This window comes from Dipodomys merriami, unplaced genomic scaffold (genome assembly GCF_024711535.1).
Source record: "Dipodomys merriami isolate MVZ:Mamm:240054 unplaced genomic scaffold, mDipMer1.0.p SCAF_71, whole genome shotgun sequence".
Lineage (NCBI taxonomy): Eukaryota > Metazoa > Chordata > Mammalia > Rodentia > Heteromyidae > Dipodomys > Dipodomys merriami.
The window spans coordinates 5,746,045-5,774,025 of NW_027206302.1; the positions used below are offsets into that span (position 1 = coordinate 5,746,045).

The 27,981-nt window shown below is 43.6% G+C and overlaps 1 protein-coding gene across 5 annotated transcripts; it reads right to left on the minus strand.

Moving 5' to 3' along the window:
• Meaf6 (MYST/Esa1 associated factor 6) lies at positions 1 to 27,593 on the minus strand. Of its 5 annotated transcripts, XR_011368948.1 has the most exons (9): positions 27,413 to 27,592; positions 25,901 to 26,016; positions 23,188 to 23,275; positions 23,051 to 23,096; positions 8,060 to 8,252; positions 2,999 to 3,028; positions 2,836 to 2,893; positions 2,182 to 2,215; positions 1 to 622 (listed from the first exon to the last, which is right to left on the minus strand). XR_011368948.1 is itself a non-coding variant. In XM_070008781.1 (8 exons), the coding sequence occupies exons 1-8, from the start codon at positions 27,500 to 27,502 to the stop codon at positions 614 to 616; spliced, it is 606 nt and encodes a 201-aa protein (XP_069864882.1). In that variant the 5' UTR covers positions 27,503 to 27,592; the 3' UTR covers positions 1 to 613. The 5 variants fall into 5 exon arrangements, 3 of the variants coding, with proteins under 3 accessions (XP_069864882.1, XP_069864883.1, XP_069864881.1); XR_011368949.1 differs by lacking the exon at positions 2,999 to 3,028 and having other exon boundaries at positions 27,413 to 27,591; XM_070008781.1 differs by lacking the exon at positions 2,836 to 2,893.
• Positions 27,594 to 27,981: the final 388 nt, after the last annotated feature.

Sequence of the window (27,981 nt, forward strand, 5' to 3'; positions counted from 1 at the left end):
AAAGAGCCAAGTTGCCACTTTACTTATGATAAACTACATTATTTTCAGATAAGAATAGTGACAGCCATATGAAACAGATGATCAGGAGTGTCACCATGAAGGTATGAGCTGCACAAAGTCATTACAAAAAGTCCCAAAAGAAAATAAGATGGTAAAAACAACAATAGAAAAACAATAAAACACACAACAGAAAAAGAGAATGCCAGATATTTACAGCCTCCATCTAAAAGGTGAAGTGTGTTCTACTTTTAGCATAAAACAAAACCAGAGAGAACTTTCTGGTGGGATTATAGGTGTAGCTGGTGCCAGCCAGTTTGAGGGGAGACAGTCATTCTAAGGGAGAAATGCACAGTTAAGCCACTTGTTGGGATTAGAACCATGGAATGATCTTCCTGCAATTTTGCTACTAAAAATGACACAGAGCAAATGATCCAGTATCTTGCTGAAATGACTTTCACCACATTTAGAACAAAGTACTCAAGAGTCACAGGCACTGGGTCTGGGAGAGCAGAGGTGGGCGGCCACGCACTCAAGTGAGGGACGTTTATCTCCGTGAGACTGGAGACGGGAGGCAGGACTCTACAGCCTGGATACTTCTGCACTAAACAGTCTTCTAATAGTCCTAAAAAGAAAGAAAGGGAAAAGTAGCAACTTACTCTCAGCAGAAGTAAGAGGGGGAAAAAAAAAATCACATAAACATCTGTGCTTGGGGATTGTTCTGTAGCTGAAGAGTTTAGGTCAAATGCACTGAACTGTATATCACATCTGAAAATGGCTTGTCTCCATGTCCATAAAGGAACAAACATCAATTCTGATCTTACTAGAGCACCTAAACTAGAAAGTCAAAAAAAGAAAAGAAAGCAAGAAAAAAAAAATCTATTAATCAGCAGGAATTTTTCTTCACTAAAAATGTGTGTGAGCCAGGTTTTGGTGGTTCACACCTGTAATCCTAGTTCCTCAGGAGGCTGAGATCTGAGGGCTGTGGTGCAAAGCCAACCGAAGCAGGAACGTTCACGAGACTCTGATATCCAATTAGCCACCAAAAGGCCAGAAATGGAGCTGTGTCAAGTGGTAGAGCACCAGCTTTGATCAAAACATCTCAGGGACAGCTCCCAGGCCCTGAGTACAAGCCCCAGTACCAAAAAACGTTTTTAAAAGTTTGTGAGCCAGGCTCAGTGGCTCAAGCTTCTAATCCTAGGTACTTGGAAGTTTGAGAATGGGGTAACTCTGTTCAAGGTTAACTCAGGCGTAACAGTATGCGAGATTCCATCCCAACCAGGAGGGGTGGCAGACACCTGTGATCTCTGCTACAGCAGAGCACACATCATCCCTAGCAATACAGGGAACAAGCAGAAGAATCACAGCACAGCCAGATATAAATCAAAACCCTATTTTAGAAATAAGCAATCCAAAAGAGGCTGTGTGAGCCAGTGTTCAATACCCAGTATCACACACAAAAAGTGCATGACCTTTATCTAAAATACAAAAAAAGTAAATTAACAACTAAAGCGTATCCAGATGGATAATCTGGTTTTCTTTTTTTTTTTTTTTTTTTGGGGGGGGGGGAGGGAGAATGGTAGTGGGATTTGACAGGACCTCAGTTTGCTCTCTATCAAGAGCAACACCTTCAACTTTTTCTTGCTTTCAGGTATTTTTCAAGTAGGGTCAAGCGGTTTTGTTCAGGCTGACTTCAGACCTTGATCCTTCTATCTACAGCCTCCTGTGTAGCTAGAATCACAGGTATGCAATTACCACACCTAGCTTGTTAGTTGAGACTGAGAGTAGAGGGTAGGAATGGGATGCTACTAACTTTTTTGCCTATGCTATCCTTAAACTTCAATTCTTTCAATCTCCACTTCACCCTGGGACTTTAAAAGAAGAATGTGACCCAGAGTCACCTGCTCCTTGTTGGTTCTAACACCTTTTAGATTGTAGACAGGTAATAAACAATATACAAATGGCTGCACTTTTCCTTTCCAGATTAGGAGCAACCCAAACTCTGAAGATATTACATTGTTCTAACAATCTACAAAAATGCCAGATTCTGGGCTGGGGATGTGGCTCTGTGGTAGAGCACTCACCCTAGGTTTGAGGCCCTAGGTTTGATTCCCCAGAACAAAAAAAAATTTAAGTAAACATGAAAAACTGCCGGCCTCCCTGAGTTATTTGGCTGATACTTACAGCTCGTGGCTTTTTGTTTAACTTCAGATCAATCCTGTGATAGGAAAAATTAAAAAATATTTGCATTTTAATTTACAGAAAAAGGGTCTAACAATCAGCTACTGCATAGGACAAGCTATAACAAAGGCTATTTGGTTAAGTAAAATCCACATTCTTCATTAGACTATGTCACATTTAGTTGTTTACCCAGATATGATCAAGCAAGTATTAAAAAATATAAGCAGGTACTTTTGCCATAAGGCAAACTTAGATAACTCAAAAAAGAAATATACTGCAGTTATGAAGGTTACATTAATTTCTAAACACTATTGCAAAATTACATGTTAATGAGATTGGATTAAGAAAGCATGCTCTATGTTAACATGTTAGCTCTATAACTTTATCACTGAGAATTACTGAGACACATGATGACTAGCAACAGCACAGAGAACAGGAGTTTGTACTCTGGATATAAAATACAACACAAGTTACTTAATCTCAATTTTTAAATCTCTCCAAAATACAGCATCAAAATCTTAAAACTATTCTTATGAAGCAAAGCCAGGAAATAATTTAAATATGAATTAAAAGTAAAGGTTATCTATTTAAAAGAAATTAAAAGGCATAAAAGTGAAGTTTACTTAAGTTTGCTTAAGTTATTAAATAAAATGTTACCTCCATCACGTTTTTCTGTTTTTAAAAAAAACTTCCCAGCCTAACCTAATATACATACCTACAATTAAACAGATAAACTATGGGTTAGAAAGGTCTCAAAAAGGCATACCAGCATCTATACACTAAACAACACAGCACAAATACTAATTCAAATCAAACTTACTCAAAGTCATAATCAAACATGCCAGACGGGCTGAGGGGCAGCATTTGAAAGAAAGAAAGCAATAGAAATTAATACACTAATTGAATAAATTAGTCAATTAGCCATTCTAAGCAAGGTTTATAGAAACAAAATCAGCTTTAAGAATTTTAAGCCATAAAGTTTCAAACATCAAAGCACCGAAGATTGTGTGATTCCCTTCCCTCCAGAGTCGATAGCAGAAAAAGACAATAAAAGAAAGTTATTTCATTAGAAAACTACATATACCTATAGAGCCCTTTTATGAGCTGCTAGATTCAGAGTTAGAGCTTTTGAAACATTTGTACTAGAAAACATAATTAGAGCATTAGAAAGAACAGAACGAAGGAAAGTTTAGTCACATAATAAAAAGTGCTTATAAACAACTCAGCACAACAAAGTTTCATTAAAACAAAAGATGACAAAAATTATTTCAACCTTTAAAAAGGAAAAGCATTTTCCAATTTTTCTGATTAAGTTATAAGTTCTAAACTTCTAAATATGTCCAACCAAGAACACTGTGCTCCTTTGCTACAGTAGCCATTCTAGAAGCCAAGGGGTCCACGAATAAACTCCAGCAGTAGTTTCTTGATCCAGACGTGAAGAGCAGGTAATATTCTGCCTGGCAATTTGGTGATGGCAGTCACCTGTTTACATCAGGGCAACAACTAGGGAATAGTGAAGTCTGCAGAGCCCCTATCAAAACAAAAAAAGCTGACATCCATAAGTACCCAAGCCCTGGAGGTTGTGTAATATGAGTACATGAAGGAGGCCAAAAATTTACACTAACAGATCCTTGTTTGGGCAGATCTCCAAAGCAAACATTAACCCACAGAATGACACCTGCTCCTTGCTTCTTTACTCAGGTGGTAAACAATACGCAAATATTGCATTTTTCTTCTAGAAAATGTAACAGTAAAGCTGGAAGAAAGCTTAACTCCTTCCAACTTCATTTATACGTTTGGGAAATTATGTACTGAGTATACAAAACTGAAGTACAAAAATGCTTTTGACTTTCAGACTGACTTTACTATGTTCACAAATTAAGCTGGAGGTGGGGAGAAAAGGTAACTCATTGGTAGAGGCATGCTTACTATGCATAAGGATCTAGATTCTATACCTAAGTTGAAAATAGTAAGAGTGTACACCTACTTAGTCAAAATGTGAGTTTGATGCTGAACATAGCAGTATGTGCATTTGAAAGGCTAATGTAGAAGAATTATGAGTTCAAGACCAGCACAGCACAGGCTACACAGTAAGTATGAAGCCTACCTGAGTTATACAGTGAGACCCTGTCTCAAAAGATTAAAAAAAGGGAGAGGAGCCAGGTACCAGTGGCTCACACCAGTAATCCTTGGTACTCAAGAAGCTGAGATATGAGGATTGTGGTTCAAAGCCAGCCCAGGCAGGAAAGTCTGTGAGACTCATCTCCAATTAGTCACAGAAAAAGCTGGAAGTAGAGCTGTGGCTCAAGGTAATAAAGTGCTAGCCTTAAGCAAAAGAAGCTCAGGGACAGTGCCCCAGAGGTCAAGCTCCAGGACTGGCAAAAAAAAAGAGGGGGGGAAGGAATGAGAGGGAAGGGAAGCAAAAGATACCTATACCAAGAACAAGGCCCTAAATTCAAAGCCCAGTACACTTCCCCCACAAAAAAGTGGGATCTCAGGGCTGGGAAGGTGACTCAGTGGTAGAGTGCTTGCCTTGCATACATTGAGGCCCTGGGTTTGATTCCTCAGCACCACATTAGCAAAAAGAAAAAAAGCCGGCAGTGGCGCTGTGGCTCAAGTGGTAGAGTGCTAGCCTTGAGCTGAAGAGCTGAGGGACAGTGCCCAGGCCCAGAGTTCAGGCCCACGACCGGACCCCCCCCCCTCCCAAAAAAAAAAAAAAAAAAAAGTGGGATCAGCCTGGGCAGAAAACTCTGTAAGACTCTTAAGCACTCTTACTTCCAATTATGGGAGAGCTCAAGGACTTGAGTTCAAGCACCAGTATTGGCACATACACAAAAAATAATAAAAGTATCTGATATATATATATATATATATATATAGCAATATCTCAATGAAGCCTTCAGTGTACAATTAATTAAAAACTAATCATTTTTTAAGCAGCATATTTATTTCTAAGTGCCTGAAACATATTAAGGACTCAAACATCTATTGAAACAGTTCACTGCTGTCTCTGAAGAAGAAAGCAGCACTGGTTCTGGAGGCCAACTTACCAGTGTATACAGACAACATGCTCCATCCTACCCCTATCTGTCAGCAGACTAGCCATCAATCTGATCAGTGTTAGGCCAGACACAATCTCTGCCTATGTAACTGACAAGATTCCAACAACCTTTAATGCTTCTTGAGGAACCACTTAGGAGGCTCTGAAACTGGCTTCCTGAGAAATATAAAGCAACTCGGCTCCACTCTTCTCCCTTGGATCAATCAAGCACCTAAGGCCAAGGAGGGAAATCTGCCAGATGTTATATAGTGGGAAAGAATAAAAAGGCTAGGATCATGCTGTCTAAATAAAAAAAAAAAATCATGTGTGAAAGCAGTAACACCAGCAATCTTAATAATACTAGTTTGTCTGGAGTACCTAGGACCAGGAGAGTACAAAATAAGAAAGAAGTGTTGTTGTCATGGAAATTTAGAACTCTCTTAATGCCTTTGATCATCATCAGTTGATCACATCATTAGTGAAATGACCATCTCTCTAAAGAGACTATCTGATCAGTAGTGGAAATTCTGAGATACTTCTTTTTCTTCTTCTTTTTTTTTTTTTTTTGGGGGGGGTTCGGGTCGTGGGGCTTGAACTCTGGGCCTGGGCACTGTCCCTCAGCTCTTCAGCTCAAAGCTAGCGCTCTACCACTTGAGCCACAGTGCCACTTCCGGCTTTTTTCTTTTTGCTTATGTGGTGCTGAGAAATCAAACCCAGGGCCTCAGGCATGCAAGGCAAGTACTCTATCACTGAGCCACCTTCCCAGCCCCTTCTTTTTCTTTTTTTAAAATTTTTTTGGTGCCAGAACTGGGATCTGAAAACTTAGGGGCCTTGAGCTCTTATTTGGCATTTTGCAGTCTTGGCTAGAACTCTATCACTTGAGCCATACCTTCAATTCTGATTTTTTGTTCCTTAATCAGAAATAAGTCTCAGGGATTTGGCTGGCTTTGAACCTCAATATTCAGATCTCAGCCTCTGGAATAAACTATAATTACAGACATGAGCTACCAGCACCTGGTTCCATTTTCAAGGAATTTCCTCCCTATTCCAGACATCTTGAAATTAAGAAAGGAATCTTTTTTTGTGGGGGGAAGAGGCCTGAACTCTGGGCCTGGGCCTTGTCCCTCAGCTCTTCAACTCAAGGCTAGCAACTCTATCACTTGAGCCATAGCACCACTTCCAGTTTTTTTTTCCTGCTCATGTGGTGCTGAGGAATCGAACCCAGGGCCTCATGCATGCAAGACAAGCGCTCTAACAATGAACCACCTTCCCAGACCAACTTTTTTTTTTTGGCCATTCCTGGAGGCTTGATTTCAGGGCCTGAGCACTGTCCCTGAGCTTCTTTTGCTCAGGGTTAGCACTCTACCACTTGAGCGCTACTTCTGCCTTTTTCTGCTTATGTAGTATTGAGAAATTGAACCCAGGGCTTCATGCATATAAAGCACTCTACCTCTAAGCCACATTCCCAGCCTCATTGCTTTTGTTTTTTGTCCGTTGTGGGGCTTGAACTCTGGGCCTGAGCAATGTCCCTCAGCTCTTCAGCTCAAGGCTAGCACTCTACCACTTGACCTACAGCGCCACTTCCAGTTTTCTGGTGGTTTATTGGAGATAAGAATTTCACAGATTTTCCTGCCTGGGCTGGATTTAAACCACGATCCTCAGATCTCAGCCTCCTGAGTAGCTAGAATTACAGGCATGAGCCACCGGCGCCTGGCTGTTTTGTTTTGTTTTTTAAGGTCTCAGATGAGGACTCAAACTCAGTACCTGCCACTGTTTTTGCTCACTGGCTAGCACTCTACCAAATAGCCATGCCTCCATTCCCAGAAATCTTTTTTTTTTTTTAATGGCACTGGTGGCCATACCTGTAATCCTAGCTACTTAGGAGGCTGAGATTGGAGAATCCCTGTTTGAAGCGATCTGGAGCATGAAAGTCCATGAGACTCTCATGTCCAATTAACCAGCAAAAAGACAGAAGTAGAGTTGTGGTTCAAGTGGTAGAGCACCATCTTGAGAGATAAAAAGCTGAGAGTCAGGCTGGAAATGTGGCTTAGTCGTAGAGTGCTTAGCATGCATGAAGCCCTGGGTTTAATTCCTCAGTATCACATAAACAGAGAAAAAGCCAAAGTGGCACTGTGGCTCAAGTGGTAGAGTGCTAGCCTTGAGCAAAAGAAGCTCAGGGACAATGCCCAGGCCCTGAGTTGAAGCCCCAGTACTGGCATTCCCTACCCCCCCAAGGCAATGCCCAATCAGTTCTTCTAAAAGGGGCTGGAAAGGTGGCTCAGTGGTAAAGTACTTGCCTTGCATGCATGAGATCCGGGTTTGATTTCCTCAGTACCACATAAGCAGAAAAAGCTGTAAGTGGCACTGTGGCTCAAGTGGTAGAGCGCTAGCCTTGAGCTGAAGAGCTGAGGGACAGTGCCCAGGCCCAGAGTTCAAGCCCACGACCAACAGAAAAATAAATAAATTAAAAATAAAAATAAAAGTAGTCAAGGGATCAGGAGTAAGAGCCAACCAAATACTTTATTCCATTTTTCAAGTGTTACCACACAGATTCTACGTCTATTTCTTTTTCTCTTCTCAAAGGAATCCAAACTGACCACATCAGCAGATATTTTGGCAATTTCATTCTGCACAAAGAGCTTAAGATGCCCTAGTCATCCTTCAGAATTACTCTACTGCCCACCAACTCTATCCTTTAGAGAATACTGAAGGAATTTCTACCCCAGCCCCCGACCCTGGCACCAGAAAGGCTCTGGCAACAACCTGAAAGCACTTTGCTCTCCAAACCCCTTCCCAGCAATGGTCATGGGAGCTCTGGGAAGCAAGGTTTCTGCCACTGACCTGTGCCGGTTTTTATTCTTCCGTTTTTTGTGGCTGCTGTGGTGACTCCCTGAGGAGGTAGAAGAAGCTGCCTTCTGAGGCTTCACTCCCTGCACAGATCCATCCAGATCCTCGGGGTCCTCTTGGGTGGGCTCATTTTCCTGATTGTGGAAGTCTGGAGAGGTATCACTTTCTGTCCCACTTCCTGGCTCCCCTACACAGAACAAAACACAAGTTCCTCAAATTCTCATCAGTACTATTAGGGCTGTAAGATTGACCATCATCAATATGAAAACAAATGCTGGTGGGGTTGAGAGGGAAAAAAGAACCCTACTACAAGATTAATGAGAATGTGAACTAGAGCAACCACTCTGGAAGATGGTTTGGAGATTCCTAAAAAAAAAAAAAAACAAGCATAGAACCAACCTACAGGGCTGGGAAGGTGGCTCAGTGGTAGAGCACTTGCCTTGCATGCACGAGGCCCTGGGTTCGATTTCTCAGCACCACATAAGCAGAACAAAAAGCCGGAAGTGGTGCATGGCTCAATTGGTAGAGCACTAGCCTGGAGCTGAAGAGCTGACAGTGCCCAGGCCCAGAGTTCAGGCCCACCACTGGACTGCCCCCCCCCAAAAAAAAAGAACTACCCTAAATGCAGTGATACCACTCCTGGGCATCTACCCCAGCATTACAGGTCAGAACACAGAGAAGACATTTGCACATTCATGTTCACTGCTGCACTATTCACAACAGCCAAGCTTTGGAAAAGCCCAGATGCCCTACAACAAATGAGTAGATCACAAAAATGTGGTTCATATATACAACAGAATTTTTCTCATCCACTGGGAAGAATAAATTATGACATATACAGGGAAATGGATGGACCAAGAAAAATTAAGTGAAGTTCAGAGACAAATAGGACATGTTTTCTTTCATATGTGGAAGTTATAGCTAATATACAAATATACACAGTCACATATACAGTGGTTATATGCATGTACACACAAACAAATTGTAAGGATAGTATACTTATGGGAGAAGCCCAACAGTGTAACTCCTTTGAACAACTAATGAATATTAGTTTTTCATTCAACAAAATGAGTATGAAACATGTTGGGGGGAAAACATGACCACAGGAATGGATGAAGGACAAGCAAAAGTAATCATTATATTCAATCTTCATTTTATAAAAAATGGATAAGGATAGCAGGGAAAAATGGGGGACAATGAGTGAAGGGGTGACTCTGACTAAGAAGCATTGTATTCAAAATCTCACTTATGGAATTGTAATACCTTTGTACAACTATTTAATAACAACACTAGTAATAAAAGAATATAACTACAGGCCAGGGAGTGTAACATTGGGTGTGTCTCTCAAGAGATAAAACACTTGCCTATTAAACATAAAGCTGTAAGTTCAAACCCCAGAACTGCCAAAAAGAAAGAAATGGCATAATGTGAGCAACAGGACCAGGGCTCATTTGTCTTCATTTTATATCTATTATGAACTTCTATGAAGGAACATATGGATACCAGGAACAGAGGAAAGACAGTCTCAAAAAAGCAAAATAGACAAGCCAGATCTCTGTAATCCTGAATGCTATTTTGAACACACCTCATGAAAGCAACAGAAGAGGGAGCTCTAGAGCTATAAAAACCTACAAAAGTATTCTGACCCACATGAAGTTCAAGAAAACTAGTTTCACATAAAAGTGACCAAAAGAAGACCGGTATATGCTTGTGGCTCACACCTGGAATTCTAAGCTACTCGGAAGCTGAGATCAGAGAATCGAGGCTCATAGCCAGCCTAGACAGACAAAACCTAGAGCTTTCATCCCCAGTTAACCAGTAAAAAGCCAAAAGTAGAGGTATAGCTCAAGTGGCAGAGTGCCAGCCATGAGCAAAATGTCAGAGTGTGAGGCCCTGAGTTCAAACCCCAGTACAAGCACATAAATAAATAAATAAATGGTAGCACTCCAGCCGTGAGTGAAAAAGCTAAGCAAGCCCCAATATCAGCATAGATAGACCTCTTAGAATCCATTAGGGAAGGCAGTGGCTTCTTAGGTATGAACACAAAAGCAAATGCAACAAAATGTATATATATTGGACTATATCATCTACCTGAAAACTTTTTTTTTGGGGGGGGGCCCAGTCGTGGCAACAGAACTCTGGGCCTGGGCACTGTCCCTCAGCTCTTCAGCTCAAGGCTAGCGCTCTTACCACTTGAGCCACAGCACCACTTCCAGCTTTTTAGTTTTTTTGCTTATGTGTGCTGAGGAATCGAACCGAGGACCTCAACATGCAAGGCAAGCTCTCTACCACTAAGCCAGCTTCCCAACCCCTCTACCTGAAAACTTTTGAATCAAAAAGACAGTATCACCAAGAAAGTGAAAAGACAATTCCTAGGATGGGAGAAAATACATGCACATTCCATACAAATTCTGACAAGGGATATACATCCAGATATATAAAGAACTACCAGCTACTCCAGAGACAGAGACAGGAAGATTCCAGTTAGCAGACAGACCAGCTCAACCCCAGGTAAAAAAGTTAGCAAGGCTGTTTCTCAACAAACAAGACAGGTGACCAGGCATCAGTGGCTCACCCCTGTAATTCTAGCTAAACAGGAGGCTAAGATGTGAGGAATTCAAAATCAGCCTAGGCGGGACTAGTTACTCAGAAGGCTGAGTTCTGAGGATCACAGTTCAAAGCCAGCCTGGGCAGAAAGTATGTGAAACTCTTACCTACAATTAACCACTAGAAAACTGGAAGTAGGGGCTGAGAAGGTGGCTCAGTGGTAGATCACTTGCCTTGCATGCCTGAGGCCCTGGGTTCCATTCCCCAGCACCACATAAGCAAAAAGAAAAAAGCCGGAAGTGGTGCTATGGCTCAAGTGGTAGAGCGCTAGCCTTGAGCTGAAGAGCTGAGGGACAGCGGCCAGGCCCAGAGTTCAGGCCCCACGACCAGAGTCAAAAAAAAAAAAGAAAGAAAGAAAAAAAGAAAACTGGAAGTGGAGCTGTGGCTCAACTGGTAGAACACTTGCCTTGAGCTGAAGAGCTCAGGGACACAGGCCCAGAGTTCAAGCCCAGACCGACCAAAAAAAAAAAAACACACCAGCCCAGACAGGACAGTCCCTGACACTCTTATCTCTAACCACCAAAAGGCCAGAGGTGAAACTGTGGCTAAAGTGGTAGAGCACTAGCCTTAAGCTAAAAAACTCAAGGACAGTACCCAGGTCCTGAATTCAAGCCCCAAACACACACAAAAGATAGTTATGGTGAGGTACATCTGTAATCCCAGATACTTAGGAAGCAGCAGTAGATCAGGAGCCAGGTGGGACAAAAGCATGCAAGCCTATCTGAAAAATAACCTATAGCAAAAAGGGCTGAGTGGTATAGTGCTTGCTTAGCAAATACAAAACCCTGAATTCAAATCCCAGTATACTGCCAAAAATAAAAATTAAAAAACCCTATTTTTAAAAAAAAATCATTTCTGCCAGGCGCCAGTGGCTCACACCTGTAATCCTAGCTACTCCGAAGGCTGAGATCTGATGATCACAGTTCCAAGCCAGCCGGGGCAGGAAACTCTGTGAGACTCTTATCTCCAATAAACCACTCAGAAAACTGGAAGTAGCGCTGTGGCTCAAATGGTAGAGTGCTCAGTCTTGAGCAAAAAGAGCTCTGAGTCCAAGTCCCACAAGTGACAAAAAAATTTTCAATACAGGAAGACTATCACAGAAGAATGATGAGAAGAATATTCATCTATCATGGACCAAAAGATTGCAAGGCTTTACACTGCTGACTGGCTGGGCATATTCCATCCCCCCACCCCACCCCCCATCCCCGCTACCAACACATCCCTGACCAGGAAAACAATCTGAGGCCACAGTTAAGAAGAATTCAAAGAAGGCCTAGCGCTGGTGGCTCACTCAGGTAATCCTAGCTACTCAGGAGGCTGAGATCTGAGGATCATGGTTCAAAGCCAGCCCGGGCAGGAAAGTCTGTGAGACTCTTATCTCTAGTAATCCTAGAAAACCAGAAGTGGTGCTGTGGCTCAAGCAATAGAGCGCTGGCCTTGAGCTGAAGAGTTAAGGGACAGCGCCCAGGCCCAGAGTTCAAGCCCCACGACTGATTTAAAAAAAAAAAAAAAAAAAAAAAGAAATTCAAAGAGAATTCATTTGTTTATATCCTTCTGAGCCTGTTTCCCAACAGTAAAGCAGGAATTCTTTCTCTCTATTGGGTGGACATCAGCCTGACACAGGCTACAGCAATGTTCCCTGCCCTTGGGTAACTTGCAATCTCATTCTCAGCTATAAGGATTACAGAAAGTAGCAAAAGAACTGAAGCGTCCGTGTGTCCCAGTAAGTATTCAAATCCTTGAGAGCTACAAACATCCAAGTCTAAATAAAGGGCAAAAACTATCTATAGATTCTTTTTTGTTGAGGAGTTGAGACAGGGTGTCACTATGTCACCCAGGCTGGCCTTGAAGTTGTGATTCTGTGTCCCACGACCAACAAAAAAAATAATAATAATACAAACGCAGATCACAAAGTAAGAACTTTTCTTCCTAGCTCATGGAAGCAGGAAGTCATTATCAGATCTCAGTAGGCTGAGATCTGAAGACAGTTTGAAAGTTGCCTATGTCTAAGCGCAACAGAAAAGTTGATCAGTATTTCAATGATGACACCATGAAAGACCTAAGTCTGCTTCTCACTGACACAGATAAACAACTCATTTTTAGTGCAAAGATCAGATTTTCGTTAACTTAGTAAGCCCATAAATGAGGAAGTACTTATGAGAGGAAGGAATAGCTATTAAAGTCAGTAACTTTCGATCATCACAAAAGGTTTAATTGAGGGAAAGATATCCAGCACACTTATTTGCCACTCGAATGACCTAAATGCTGAAAAGACTGGTTTGATGAAAGCTTCAGAGAAGCCCAGTTAAAACAAACAGCTAATCCTTTAAAGAATGCAAGATGAAAATCAGCCTGTTTTGCTTTTATCCTTTTTATAAAAACATACATTTCACAAATTCGCATGAAATTCCTCTTTAGCAACCATGCAAATCCTCTCTTTCTAGTCTGGGTTACATATGTAGTCAAAGGAAGCAGAAATTATGTAAAGCATTTTTGAGGAAATTTTTTAGAATGGTTTCAAAATAAAATGTCAAAAGTGCAAAATTCCAAAATTCCTTGAAATCTAAGAACATCCTAGGCAAAATTCTAAGAGAATGTTTGTTTTATTACCGAAGATCAATGGCATTTATGAGCACAGAAACTCTGAGGCACTGAGGGGGTCCACACAAAGGAAAAGGATTAAAAGGCAAAGATGACAATTTCTCTTGTGGAATTAAAGCTGGCTTTGAGCCTGAGCTTCAAATCCCTTAGCCTTGTTTAAAAAGATTGAAGCACCTCGCAGAAGCAAACCAAGTCTTCTCTAGAAGATAGTACTTTCATCCTCGTCCTCATCTTTGTATATGTAGGCTCCATTTCCATGACTCAACCAAATTAAAAATAGTCATTTTCCCCTTGTCATTACTCCCTAAATACAGTAAAAATTTAGGTGTTGGTGGCTCCCAACTGCAATCCTAGCTACTCAGGAGAATGAGAAATGAGGATCAGGGTTCAATGCCAGCCCAGGCATGAAAGTCTGTGAGTCTCTTCCCTCCAATAAACCATCAAAAAAGCCTAAAGTGGAGTTCAAGTGGTACAGCATCAGCTTTGAGTAAAAAAGCTAAGGGAGAACACAGGTCCTCAGTTCAAGACTCAGCACCAGTATTAACAACAAAACTCAACAACAAAAACAAAACAAAACAGAGGACTAAAATATAACTCAGTAGTAGAGCTACCTAACATGCACCATGCATAAGGCCCCAAGTTTGATTCCCAGCAATACAAATAGGTAAAAAAAAAAAAAAAATCTAACAAAACTCAAATATTCAAAGCCAGACAAATTGAATGAAATCCCTAGACAAATTCTAATTAACTGCAAAAAAATCCAAATGAAAATTAAATTCTAGAGAAAATGTGGTCATTAGGCAGGATAGACTAGGGAAAATAATGAGAATAGCAACCAGAAATTTAGAAACTGTATTTAAAAACATAGCAATGGGAAGAAAGCAGGAGAAAATTGCAAGGGGTAATAAAGTTGACAAGAAATGTACTCATTATCTTACTTATGTAACAGAAACCCCTCTGTACATCACCCTGACAAAAAAAAAAAAAAAAGAAGGGGAAAAACAAAGGAGGGGGTAACAATACGCCATAGGAAATGGACTAATTACCTTGCTCAGGTAACTGTAACCCCTCTGTACAGTATCTTTACAATAAAAATATATATTTAAAAATTAAAAATATATGGGCTGGGAAGGTGGCTCAGTGGTAGAGCGCTTGCCTTGCATGCCTGAGGCCCTGGGTTCGATTCCTCAGCACCACATAAGCAAAAAGAAAAAAGCCGGAAGTGGCACTGTGGCTCAAGTGGTAGAGCACTAGCCTTGAGCTGAAGAGCTGAGGGACAGCGCCCAGGCCCAGAGTTCAGGCCCCATGACCGGACCAAAAAAAAAAAAAAATTAAAAATATAGCACTATCTTAGGCAAGAAAAATAGGAAGCAAGAGCAGCCTTCTCCATTAGACCTTGCCTGCTGGCCCCAAACAATTAATGTCCTCTAAAAACTAAGAAACGACATTATAAAAAAAAGATATGTGGACTGAGAAGGTGGCTCAGTGGTAGAGTGCTTGCTTTACATGCATGAAGCCCTGGGTTCAATTCCTCAGTACCACATAAGCAGAAAAAGCCAGAAGTGGTGCTGTGGCTCAAGTCGTAGAGCGCTAGCCTTGAGCAAAAGCAGCTCAGGGACAGAGCCCAGGCCCTGAGTTCAAACCCCAGGACTGGCATAAAAAAAAAAAATTAAATATATATATGGCAGAATACATTCTTTCCTAAAAGTGATGCCTAAAATATCACGGCCCTATATTTAATGTACAGGTCAGTCTCAGAGATCCTGAGCCCCAGTGGTAAAAGTATAACACCAAGAGTGATTAGGAGCAAAGATAAATACCTAACCTGCATAATTTTAAGTCAAACTCTGCCTTGATCATATAATTACCCCTGATATCAAAGAGCCCAGGGTGTCTCTCTCCCTTTAAGAGCACTCAACAAAGCCGGGCACCAGAAGGCTGAGATGTGAGGACCATTCAAAGCCAGCCCAGGCAGTAAAGTCCATGACACTCTTTTTTTTTTTTTTTTTTTTTTTTTTTTGTCGGTCGTGGGGCTTGAACTCTGGACCTGGGCGTTATCCCTCAGCTCTTCAGCTCAAGGCGAGCGCTCTACCACTTGAGCTACAGCGCCACTTCCGGTTTTCTGGTGGTTTATTGGAGATAGGAGTCTCACGGTCTTTCGTGCCCGGTCTGGCTTTGAACCGCGATCCTCAGATCTCAGCCTCCTGCGTAGCTAGGATTACAGGCGTGAGCCACCAGCGCCCGGCTCCATGACACTCTTATCTCCAATAAACCACTAGAAAACCAGAAGTGGCACTGTGGCTCAAGCAGTAGAGCGCTCAGCTTGAGCTGAAGAGCACAGGGACAGCGCCCAAGCCCAGAGTTCAAGCCCCATGATTGACACCCCCCCCCCACCGCCACACACACACACACAAAAAAGAGCACTCACAATCTGTTAAGAGTATGCCCCTGCCTTTCTTGTCTGCTTGCCTGCTTGCTTAGTCAATAAAACTGTCAAGTTTTCTATTTTGTTGTTGTTGTTAGTCATGGGGCTTTAACTCTGGGACCTTTTTGTCTCTTTTTTTATTGTTGTGAGGCCTGAACTCTGGTCCTGGGACCTGAACTCTGGTCTTGGGTGCTGTCCCTCGGCTCTTCAGCTCAAGGCAAGTGCTCTACTGCTTGATCCAAAGCGCCAGAGCCACAGAGCCATTCTGATTTTCTAGTGGTTTATTGGACATAAGAGTCTCTTGGACTTTACTGCCCGGGGTTGGCTTTGAACCTTGATCCTCAGATCTCAGCCTCCTAAAGTAGCTAGGATTACAGGCGTGAGCCACCTACGCCCAGCTTCTGCTGGGGTTTTTAAATATCAGCCCAGCAGCCCATGAGATTTTTTTTTTTCATTATTTAGAGAATACTTTATTAGTTTCTGTAATCAAACCCACGTAGATAAGACCTTACATATTTAATACAGTGTGTTTACCCCTGTACAAATGGAAAAAAATTAAGGTTAACATTTCTAGACCAATATGGCTATTAATTTCTGTACAATGCCAACTCAACACGGTAAACTGAGATACTTTTTCCAAAGTTGACAGCACAGCTAAAGTTTCCAAAAATTCAAATTATATATATGTATATATATATATATATTTATATTTATATAAAAGACCAATAATAGCAGTATGTTATGCATCAATAGCAGCAACAGCTTTTCCAGGTTCTGCAGTCATCTGAACAAAATTAGACATCCAGCACATCCATTAATAAAAAGAAAAAAAAAAGATAAAAAAACAAAACCCCAGAAAAATGCGAAGTTCTGTTACTGTTGTGGTACCTGGCACCATTTTTTTTTATTAACTTCTCAATCATTATCTGGAAAGAAAACATTCTTGAGTAACATCATTAAAAACAGCTCTGATAAAGCACAGTCACTACTACGTATCATAAAGCAGGTACAAGGGCCCATGAGATTCTTATCTCCAATTAACCACCAGAAAACTGGAAGTGGCACTGTGGCTCAAGTGGTAGAGGCTAGTCTTGAGCCAAAGAGCTCAGGGACAGTGCCCAGGCCCAGAGTTCAAGACCACAACTAACCAAAAAAACCAAATCCTTGCTCTGCGATCAAGGTTAAGGACCCTAAGGTAGGAAGAGTTCCTACCTTTGGAAGGAAGTCTCACAAATCCTCACCTGCATCCAGGGACAGTAGTACAAACCTTCCAGCATTTGGAAGGTGGAGACAGAAGGTTCAAAAGGCCAGTCTTGGGCTACACAGAGAGTTCAAAGCTAACCTGGGTTGTGTACCAATCCAGAAGAGAGCTTTTGCCTAGATCCATCATGATATATTAGGATCTGACACTTCCTAGCCTGGAGAACTACAAGCCCTCTACCATTGAGCTACATTCCCAGGCCTGACACCTCTCTGATTTCTCTACATGTTCTAGGACACAAAACCTCTGAACTCATATAGGAACAATGCATAGAGTACCATAACTGGCATGATTCTTCACACCCACAGGCTTCAAATGGTAGCATGCCTACTTAGCAAGCAGAAGACCGAGTTCAAAACTAGGGAGGGAAAGAGATAGAGGAAAAGGGGGAAGAGGAGACAGACCAGCAATAGTTTCTCATCTCAGAAATGTAGGTGAAGGGGCTGGGAAGTTGGCTCAGTGGTAGAGCGCTTGCCTTGCATGCATGAGGCCCTGGGTTCGATTCCTCAGCACCACATAAGCAAAAAGAAAAAAGCCGGAAGTGGCACTGTGGCTCAAGTGGTACAGCACTAGCCTTGAGCTGAAGAGCTGAGGGACAGTGCCCAGGCCCAGAGTTCAGGCCCCACGACCAGACCCCACCACCACCAAAAAAAGAAAAAAGAAAAGAAATGTAGATGAAACAAAGCAACTGGGTCTCAGGCCAGTCTTGAATTTTCAGACTCAAATGATTGTCCTGCCTCAGCTTCACAAGTGTTGGGACCATACACAAATACAAATACTAATACAAATTTTGAATTTTCTTGTTTGGTGATACCAGAGTTTGAACTCAGTGCCTCACTGCATGGCTCACACTCTACCACTTGAGCCATGCCTCCAGCTCTACTTTATGCTATGGGAAGATAGTCTAGCAAACTTTTATGCCTCGGTTGGCCTTCAACAGCTCTCCCTAATATCCTGACCTTTTGAGCAGTGCTAGGATTATAGTATGAGCCATCAGCACAAGCTGTATTTCTTTTTTTCTTTTTGGCCAGTCATGGGGCTTGAACTGGGGGCCTGGGCTCTGTCCCTGAGCTCAAGGCTAGCAATCTACCACTTTGAGCCACACTACCACTTCTGCTTTTCTGGTGGTTAAATGGAGATGAGTCTTTCCTGACTAGGCTGGCTTTGAATCACAATCTTCACATCTTAGCCTCCTGAGGCTAGGATTACAGAAATGAGCCACTGAGGCCAGTTGAATTTTTTAACTGCAACTCTTTTAATAAAATTCATGACTCATCAAAGGTATGGGAAAATTTGTGAATTTCCTCTACTGTTATACTGTATCAATTAAATGTGTTAAAAAAAAAAAAAAAGGATATAACAATTACTGTAAAAGAGCTCAAACCAAGGGCTCAAGTAATAGGAGGGCACTTGCCAATCAAGCAAAAGTCCATGAGTTGAACACCTAGTACTGCCAGAAAAGGTTGGGAAGGGGAAGAGCTATTGGAATCAATGGATTCCAGTATTTTTATGCAATTCACTATATTATGTTTTATCCCAAAAAGAATTCAAGGCAGCTTATCAAGACTCATATAATGAAACACAATAAAGTAAGGAGTTAAAGTAAAGCAATGAGAAATAGAATAAAGTAAGCTGGATATTTTTCTTAAGATTCATTCCCAAAATGCTTGCTCTGTCAGAGGAAACCACAAACTTAGCTTTAAGGATTTCAGCAAACAAATAGGAGAACAGTCAAACAAAATTTTTGAATTAAAAAAAAAAAAACTGGTTGTTCAGAGAAAAGTATTCCTAAAATAGTTAATAATTAGCAGAGATTTTTTTTTAAAAAAAGGTATCTGAAACATTCAGTGACTTTTTTTTTGGCGGGGGGGGGGGGGGGGGGGGTCCAGTTGTGGGGCCTGAACTCTGGGCCTGGGCGCTGTCAAGCAGCTCTTCAGCTCAAGGCTAGCGCTCTACCACTTGAGCCACAGCCTACTTCCGGCTTTTTTCTTTTTGCTTATGTGGTGCTGAGGAATCGAACCCAGGGCCTCATGCATGCAAGGCAAGTGCTCTATCACTGAGCCACCTTCCCAGCCCCATCAGTGACGTATTTTATAGAACCAAAACATAATTCAGAAATAATTAAGTTTATGGAAAAATGAAGAAATATCCATTATATTGCCCTCCAAGGGTGTGGTTCAATCCAGAATAAAGATTTTAGAGAAAATACTGGGTGCCACTGGCTCAAATCTGTAATCCTAGATACTGAGGCTTAGCTCTGAGGATCCTGGTTCAAAGCCAGCCCAAGCAGGAAACTCCATGATACCTGTGGCTCAAATGGTAGAACATCAACCTTGAGTCTAAAAAAAAAGCTAAGGGTCAGTGCACAGCACCCAGGTACTGGGAAGGTGGCTCAGTGGTAGAGTGCTTGCCTCGCATGCATGAGGTCCTGGGTTCAATTCCTCAATACCACAAAAACAGAAAAAGCTGGATGTGGTACTGTAGCTTAAATGGTAAGGTGCTAACCTTGAGCTGAAGAGCTCAGGGACAGCGCCCAGGCCCAGAGTTCAAGCCCCAGCACTGCGCGCGTGCATGCACGCGCACACGCGCACATGCACACGCACACGCACACGCGCGCACACACACACAAAAAGGCTGGGTACTAGTGGCTCATGCCTGAAATCCTTGTACTCAGGAGGCTAAGATCCGAGGACCAGGGTTGGAAACCAATCCACAGGCAGGAAAAGTCCCTGAGATTCTTAGCTTCAATTAGCTCCTTAAAAACTGAAAGTGGGCTGGGTGCCAGTGGCTCTTACCTGCAATCCTAGCTACTCAGGAAGCTGAGATAGAAGATCGCAGTTCAAAGCTAGACCAGACAGAAAACTGTGAGACTCTTCAATCAACCACTAAAGAGCCAGAGCTGAAGGTGTGGCTCAAGTAACAGAACAGCAGCTTTGAGAGACAAAAAAAGCTTGAACCAAGAGCTTGAGACTCTGAATTAAAGCCCCATTATTAGCATTAAAAAAAAAAAAAAAAAAAAGAGGGCTGGGAAGGTGGCTCAGTGGTACAGTGCTTGCCTTGCATGCATGAGGCCCTGGGTTCGATTCCTCAGCACCACATAAGCAAAAAGAAAAAAGCCAGAAGTGGGCTGTGGCAAGTGGTAGAGCGCTAGCCTTGAGCTGAAGAGCTGAGGGACAGTACCCACGCCCAGAGTTCAGGCCCCACGACCGGACCCAAAATAGAAAAAAAGAAAGAAAGTAAGTCACCAGGTGCTGGTGGCTCATGCCTGTAATCTTAGCTACTCAGGAAGCTGAGATCTGAAGACCATGGTTCAAAGCCAGCCAGGGCAGGAAAGGCTGTGAGATTCTCATCTCCAATAAACCACTCAGAAAACAGGAAGTGGTGCTGTGGCTCAAGTGGTAGAGCACTCACCTTGAGCTGAAGAGCTGAGGGATAGCCCCCAAGCCCAGAGTTCAAGCCCCATGACCGACAAAAACAAAGTCTCTTCCTGACAAGTGTCTTGATACAGTTATTCTGAGTTATTCTGGGTGGATAAAGAGGTACAGTCGCTTCCTGCTAAATTGTCAGCTAACATGGGGCAGAATTACAGACTCCTGTGAAAGCTGAGAAGTCAAACATCATCCCATCTCCATTCATAGGAGACCCAGAGCACAAAGGATTCCACAAAGGAGATGAAACAGCTTTGCATTCAATAGCATTAATTGGAAGATTTAGCTGAGAATCATACCAACCAACAGAAACCTCAGAAGCACCTGATGTAATAGACAAGTTAGCAGCAAGAAGGCAGAATGGCTTGAGTTCTAAATGCAAGAAAACAGATCCATAACAATGCCTCACTATATAACCCAGACTGGCCTCAAACTCATGATCCTATTTTAGCCTCCCAAGTACTGAAACTATAGGTGTGTGTCAATCATGATGCCCAGCTTTGGACAGAAAACTTAAAAAGGAAATAGGAGAGAGAGAGAGAGAGAGAGGGAGAGGGAGAGGGAGAGAGAGATAGAGAGAGAGAGAGAGAGAGAGAGAGAGAGAGAGAGAGAGAGAGAGTATGTGTGTTAAAGAAAAAGGTTTGAGGGGCTGGGAAGGTGGCTCAGTGGTAGAGCGCTTGCCTTGCATGCATGAGGCCCTGGGTTCGATTTCTCAGCACCACATAAGCAAAAAAAGAAAAAAGCCGGAAGTGGCGCTGTGGCTCAAGTGGTAGAGCGCTAGCCTTGAGCTGAAGAGCTAAGGGACAGCGCCCAGGCCCAGAGTTCAGGCCCCACGACCGGCCAAAAAAAAAAAAAAAAAGAAAGAAAAAGGTTTAAGTATAACTGAATGTACATGTCTAAATTCCAGAAAATCAGAATTAAAGATCAAGAAAGAAGTTAGCCATAGAGTTATAAACTTAGAAATCTGGGGCCAGAAGTGTAGCTCAACTAGTAGTTACTGAACAAGTATGAGAGGCCCTGAGTTCAATACATATGGCCAAAAACATTCCAAAGCGGATAGTTTAAAGAATACAATCCTAGCTACTCTGGATGCTACAATGTGGAGAATACCAGGCTCAAAGCTTGCTAAAAAGTCTAAGAGACTACATCTTCAATTAATCAGCAAAAAGCTGGCTAGAGGTGTTGCTCAAGAGGTAGAACACCAGATGCGAGCAAGCAGGCCAAGTCAGAGCACAAGGTACAGGATTCAAGTCCCAGAAAAGAGAGAGAGAAAAAGAAAAAAAAACTTTACACAGAGATAACTGAAGTCACTGAGGAGTTCAAATTCCTCAACTACTTTTCCTCAAACTACTTCCCCAGTACAAACAAAAGATTTAGAAGCAGGGTACTGGATTGTCTTAAGTTAGTAAATTCCAAGTAGCTGAGAGGTAAAGATTGGATGAACACAGTTCCAGAACAGCCTAGAAGGGAAAAAAGTTGGTGAGATCCTATCTCAAAGAGCCTATGATCTCAGTCTGAGGCCAGTCAATAACTCAAGACACTACCTGAAAAATCACTATATAGTAAATAGGGCTGGGGACTTGGCTAAAGTGGTAAAATACCAAGCTAGCAAACAGGAGGACCAGAGTTTACAATCACCAAAAGAAAAAAAAATCCGCATCTGAATGATAGTACACAGCAGCAATACACACACACACACACACACACACACACACACGCATCTGAATGATAGTACACAGCAACACACACACACACACACACACACACACACACACACACACACACACACACACACACACACACACACACACACACACGTATCTCAAAAAGAATACCCAAAGTGTTGGGTATTCTTGACACACAGTCTGATTCAGAGATAAATGTGCAGATCTACATCCTATCACTATAGATTAGACTAAGTACTTTACATACCAAAATGTTATTATCGGTTTAACCTGTTTTCAAAGTAAGTAGTATCTACTGCTCTTTCTGTAAGAATGAATACAAAGATGCATATTTAGAATCACAATTTCCTAAGTCAAGTATGGTAGTACACTTCAATAATCCCAGCACTTGTGAGTTTGAAGTTAGCCTGAGCTATATGGTTAGTTCAAGGCCAGAATGAAGTATATATAGCAAGACACTGTCTCAAAAACAAAATTTCCTAAAAATTATTCAGTATCAAGGACATACCAAGTATACTTGAAATTTCCTATAGAAGTTTATAAGACTTATCATGAGCAAAGGCTAGAGCCAACCTTTATGGGAGAGAAGAGCGAGGAAGGACATGAAACCTTCTTCCTCAAAAGAAAGGATTAGAGTCCCCAAAAGGCCTCCCAATGGGAAAGGATGCAGCCCCCCCCCCACCCTATTTTTTTTTTTGCCAGTCCTGGGGCTTGAACTCAGGGCCTGGGCACTGCTCCTGAGCTTCTTTTACTCAAGGCTGGCACTCTACCACTTGAGCCACAACACAGCTTCTGGCTTTTTCTGTTTATTGGTACTGAGGAATTGAACCCAGGGCTTCATGCACCCTAGGCAAGCACTCTACCACTAAGCCACAAACCACATTCCCAGCCCAGAATGCAGCCCTTAAATACATGAGTACACAAATATGAATTAAAGTTAAGGATTGTGAACTGACAGAGTAAAAACATTAAACTTACTTTTTTCAATGAGCTGGTCCTGAACTCCTGCTAATGCACTTACTGCCTAAAAGAAAGGCCAATGGTTACTACATACCACAGAGAAAAGGAGAATTTATATCCTTTGACAAAAGGCCACAGAAGACAACTCCACTTACAGCTGCTGAAGTAACTGAGGATTTACTGAAGAGTCTCTCAGCTTCCTTAAACTTCCGGTTCCTCCGATCGTTTTTGCTATTGGAGTTTCTAAAACATACAGAATTTTGTTATAAGCATACTGCTATGTCTATACAGTTGGAGCTAGGGATATCCAGGACAGATGGAAGGAACTTACTCTTCCTTTTAACCAAGTTTCACTCAGATATTCTGATCCTCATGAATTGGCCCAAACAACCTTTATGTTAAATTCTACATACACAGCAGTACTTCCCAATGGATGAGATGTGCCCCATTGTAAAGCTGAGCTTTTATTACTTTAGAAACATTTTCATTTATAATTTTTTTCTTTTTTTTTTCTATCGGTTATGGGACTAGAACTTAGGGCCCAAACCCTGTCCCCAAGAGATCTTTTGCCCAAGGCTAGTGCTCTACCACTTTGAGCCACAACACCACTTCTGGCTTTCTGGTAGTTAATTGGAGATAAAAGTCTCATGGGGGCTGGGAAGGTGGCTCAGTGGTAGAGCGCTTGCCTTGCATGCATGAGGCCCTGGGTTCGGTTCCTCGGCACCACATAAGCAGAAAAAAAGAAGTCGGAAGTGGCATTGTGGCTCAAGTGGTAGAGTACTAGCCTTGAGCTGAAGAGCTGAGGGACAGTGCCCAGGCCCAGAGTTGAGTCCCCATGACCAGACCCAAAAAAAAAAAAATTTTTTTTTTTTAAAGTCTCACGGATTTTCCTGCCTGAGATCGCTTTGAACCATGATCCCCAGATCAAACTCCTGAGTAGCTAGGATTACAGGTGTGAGCCACCAGTACCCAGCTCAATTATTTTATTAAGAGGCAGAAGGGACTGAGAGACATGAGAGATGTGCATTGCCCAGGGGTGGCAGCCAAGCACATCACTAACCCCTCACCTTACCTGTCCAAATCTCCTTCTTATCCATTTCAATATGCATTTATTTTAATGTTTAAATGAAATAACTAGTATAAAAACTAGCTGTGATAACAGAGTTGTAACCCCAGCTTTCAAAGGCTAAACCACGAGGACTGTAGTTCAACACCAGTCTGTGCTACCCAGCAAGGCCAATTAGCACACACCAGTGATCACAAAGTGTCTTGTTAACAAACTTATTTTTCACATTTAAGAAATAACCAGGTACTTTAGAAAAATGCCTAGAAGCTGGGTGCCGGTGGCTTATGCCTATAATCCTAGTGACTCAGGAGGCTGAGATCTGAGGATTACAGTCCAAAGCCAGCTAAGGGCAGGAAAGTCCATGAGACTCATCTCCAAGATACTACGCACCAAAAGCTGGAAGTGGTACTGTGGCTCAAGTGGTAGAGCACTAGCCTAGAGTACACTGTCTCTGAGAGGCTCAGAGACAGTGCCCAAGCCCTGAGTTCAAACCCCAGGACCAGCAAAAAAGAAAAAAGAAAATGGCTGGAGCCAAAGTTGAGTCTGGAACATCTTTTTAAGGCCAAAATTAAACAAAGTGCCCCTCCAAGACTTACTATAAGGCCGTATCAGTAGGAAAAAGGAGCTAGGTGCCCTTGGCACACATCAACAATCCTAGCTGTTCAGGAGGCTAAGATTTGAGAATCAAGATTCAAAGACAGCTTGGGCAGACAAGAGACTCTTATCTCCAATTAACCAGAAGGAAAAAAAACACACACACACAAAACAGAACTAAAGGCACAGCTTAAATGGTAGACCACCAACCATGAAAGCTAGATGTGGTAGCATATGCCTATAATCCCACACTTGGAGGATTGAGGCAGGAGGATTGTGAATTGGGAGGCCAGCATGGGTTACATTGTGAAACCCTGACTCAAAAAAGGAGGGGCTGGAGATTAGGAGGGATATATACCTATCTAGGTATAAACAACTTTGAAAGAGGGAGAGGGAACACTCATACACATGTTAATAGCTTATAAATATGGGCTGAGAAGAGTGCTTGCCTTGCATGCATGAGGCCCTGGGTTCAATTCCTCAGCACCACATAAGCAAAAAAAGCCGAAGTGATGCTGTGGCTCAAGTGGTAGAGGGCTAGCTTTGAGCTGAAAAGCTGAGGGACAGAGTACAGGCCCCATGACCATCAAACAATAAAAAAATAAAAAATAACCTGTAAATATAGGTGAAGGATATCAACTATTTGGGTACTACATTCTTTCAGTTTTTCTATAGACTGAAAAATGACCACATTCATTAATTTGACAGAAATGTATTGCTATAGAAATACCAGGTACAGCTGGCTCCCAGATACAGCAACAACTAGAAATTAAAAACATTAAGGAGAGCACTGCTTGGAAGCCTCATACAGCTCTGCTATGGATCCTTATTTACAACTGTGGGCTCTGTCCAAGGTTAAAGCAGTTGAAGAATCACAGTTCAAGCCCAGACCATTTTTCTTTTCTTTTTTTTTTTTTCTTGGGTCCGGTCGTGGGGCCTGAACTCTGGGCCTGGGCACTGTCCCTCAGCTCTTCAGCTCAAGGCTAGAGCTCTACCACTTGAGCCACAGTGCCACTTCCAGCTTTTTTTTTTCTGCTTATGTGGTGCTGAGGAATCAAACCCAGGGCCTCATGCATGCAAGGCAAGCACTCCACCACTGAGCCACCTTCCCAGCCCCCAGACCATTTTTCATACCTCCTACTTTTACTACTGGCTACCAAGAACATAAGAGACCTAAAACAAATATTACCAGAACATCTGACACTCACTTTTGGTTAGTTAGATAACGATCCCAGCCACGAATAATATTGCCATACATCTGGGTGTCTTCCAGATAGCTTCCTTCAAAAGCATAGATCTGCCTCTCCAAGTTTGCAAGTGTTTCCTGAGAAATAAAAACAGGGACATAGAAAACGTGTTTAAATGTGAACATTAAGTAGGAACAAGTTGAAATCTTGCTATTTTTAAGGTCATACACTAATGGCTCATGCCTGTAATCCTAAATGCTCAGGAGGATGAGATTTTTTTTTTTTTGGTCTGGTTGTGGGGCTTGAACTCTGGGCCTGGGCGCTGTCCCTCAGCTCTTCAGCTCAAGGCTAGCGCTCTACCACTTGAGCCACAGCACCACTTCCAGCTTTTTTTCTTTTTGCTTATGTGGTGCTGAGGAATCAAACCCAGGGCCTCATGCATGCAAGGCAAGTGCTCTACCACTGAGCCACCTTCCCAGCTCAGGAGGATGAGATCTGAGGACTGAAAGCCAACCCAGGCAGGAAAGCCCTTGAGACTCTATTACTCCAGTTAACCACCAAAAAGCCAGAAGTGGAACTGTGACTCAAAGAGGTGCTCAGGCCCAGTTCAAGTCCAAGTATAGGTATAAAAATAAAATAAAAAATAAGCCAAGCTTATCCACATGAAACTATCTTTATATAGAAAGATGTTCAGGGCTATACAGTCTAGACCTGAGGGTGATGGACCTCTTTGTAAACAGAAAGGAATGTACAGAGCCTGTTGGGGGGGGAGAAGCATAGAATATCCTTCCCAGTAAAACAAAACTGGCCGTCAAGACAGGACTGAAGCAGAACGCGGGCCGGCGCCCACTCCAGGAAGGAAGGGTGAGCAAGCAGCCTCTCGGCTTCTACTCGCCTCCCCCTCCCCGCAGGCTCCGAAAGGCCCAGAGACCCGGCTGCCAGTTGCTATGGCAACCTGGGAGGGCAGCGGCAGGTGAGAGGGGCCTCCCGGGGCGCACCGCAAAACGCGGGGTGGGTCGGGCCAGGATGCCTCGGGTGCTGGCGGCCCGGAGAACACCCCACGAGTCCTAGTTCCCCACCTGCGTGAGGACGGCGCTCCGCTTCCAGGGGCTCCCGACGGGAACACGCCACCGCTGCCCACTGCCCGTCAAACACGCCGCCCAACCGCTCCGCGGCCGAGTCCAGAGACCGGCGCCACCCTCCCAAGGCCACGGCCCCGCCTCCCACGGCCGCCCCCCGCCCACCGCAGCGCCCACCCGAGCCGCGACGCCGCCGCCCTCCCCCCGCCTGACACCGCCCGCCCGCGCTTCCGCTCGGCCCCTTCCCCCTCCGCGCCGCGACCGCGGACCCGCCCGGACGAGGCCCGAGGCCGGAGGCCGAACCGCCGGCGGGCCCCGGAGCGCACCGGGGAGCCGGCCGCCGCACGCACGCACGCACGCCCGCCGCCCGCCCGCCGCGCTCGCTCGCTCGGCAACGACCAGCCTGCGCGGCGGGATCGACCGCGCCGCCGCCGCCCCAGCTCCAGCTCCTCACCGCCAACTCTTGCTTCCGTTTCACCAGCTCCGCCAGCTCTCGCCGAGTGTCTGGGATCTGCGGAGGTGCCGCCTTGTTATGCATCGCCATGTTGGGTTGAGGCGAAGGCGGCCACGGGCGCAGCACGGCTGGAGGCAGGCCCAGAGCGTCTCCGGTACCGCCCACCACAGAGCGCCACGCGCACCGCGCCTGCGTCAAGAGCTTCTGAAAAGGCGGGGCGACGCGACGCGCGACCGAAGGGCGGACTCTTGTGTGTCCCCGGCACCGCCCACCAGCGTGCCTCCTGCACTGCGCCTGCGCACGAATTTTCAGGAAGGCGGGCGAAGCGACTCTTGGCTGGGCCTTGCGCGCCCACTCGCTGTTCATTGCGCCTGCGCGCGCGCCTCCTGGCAAGACTGGATGAAGTCTGTAAAGAGCCAGACACTTCTGGCCCGCCGGTGCCGATCCGGTTTTCTTTCCTGCCCCGCGGTTGGCCACGGGGTTTTGCAGATCCACCCCGTCCACCGCGTCAGAAGCTAAGCTATTCCTCCGGCCTAAATGTTTTATATGTGCCGCACCTTGCTGGCCAC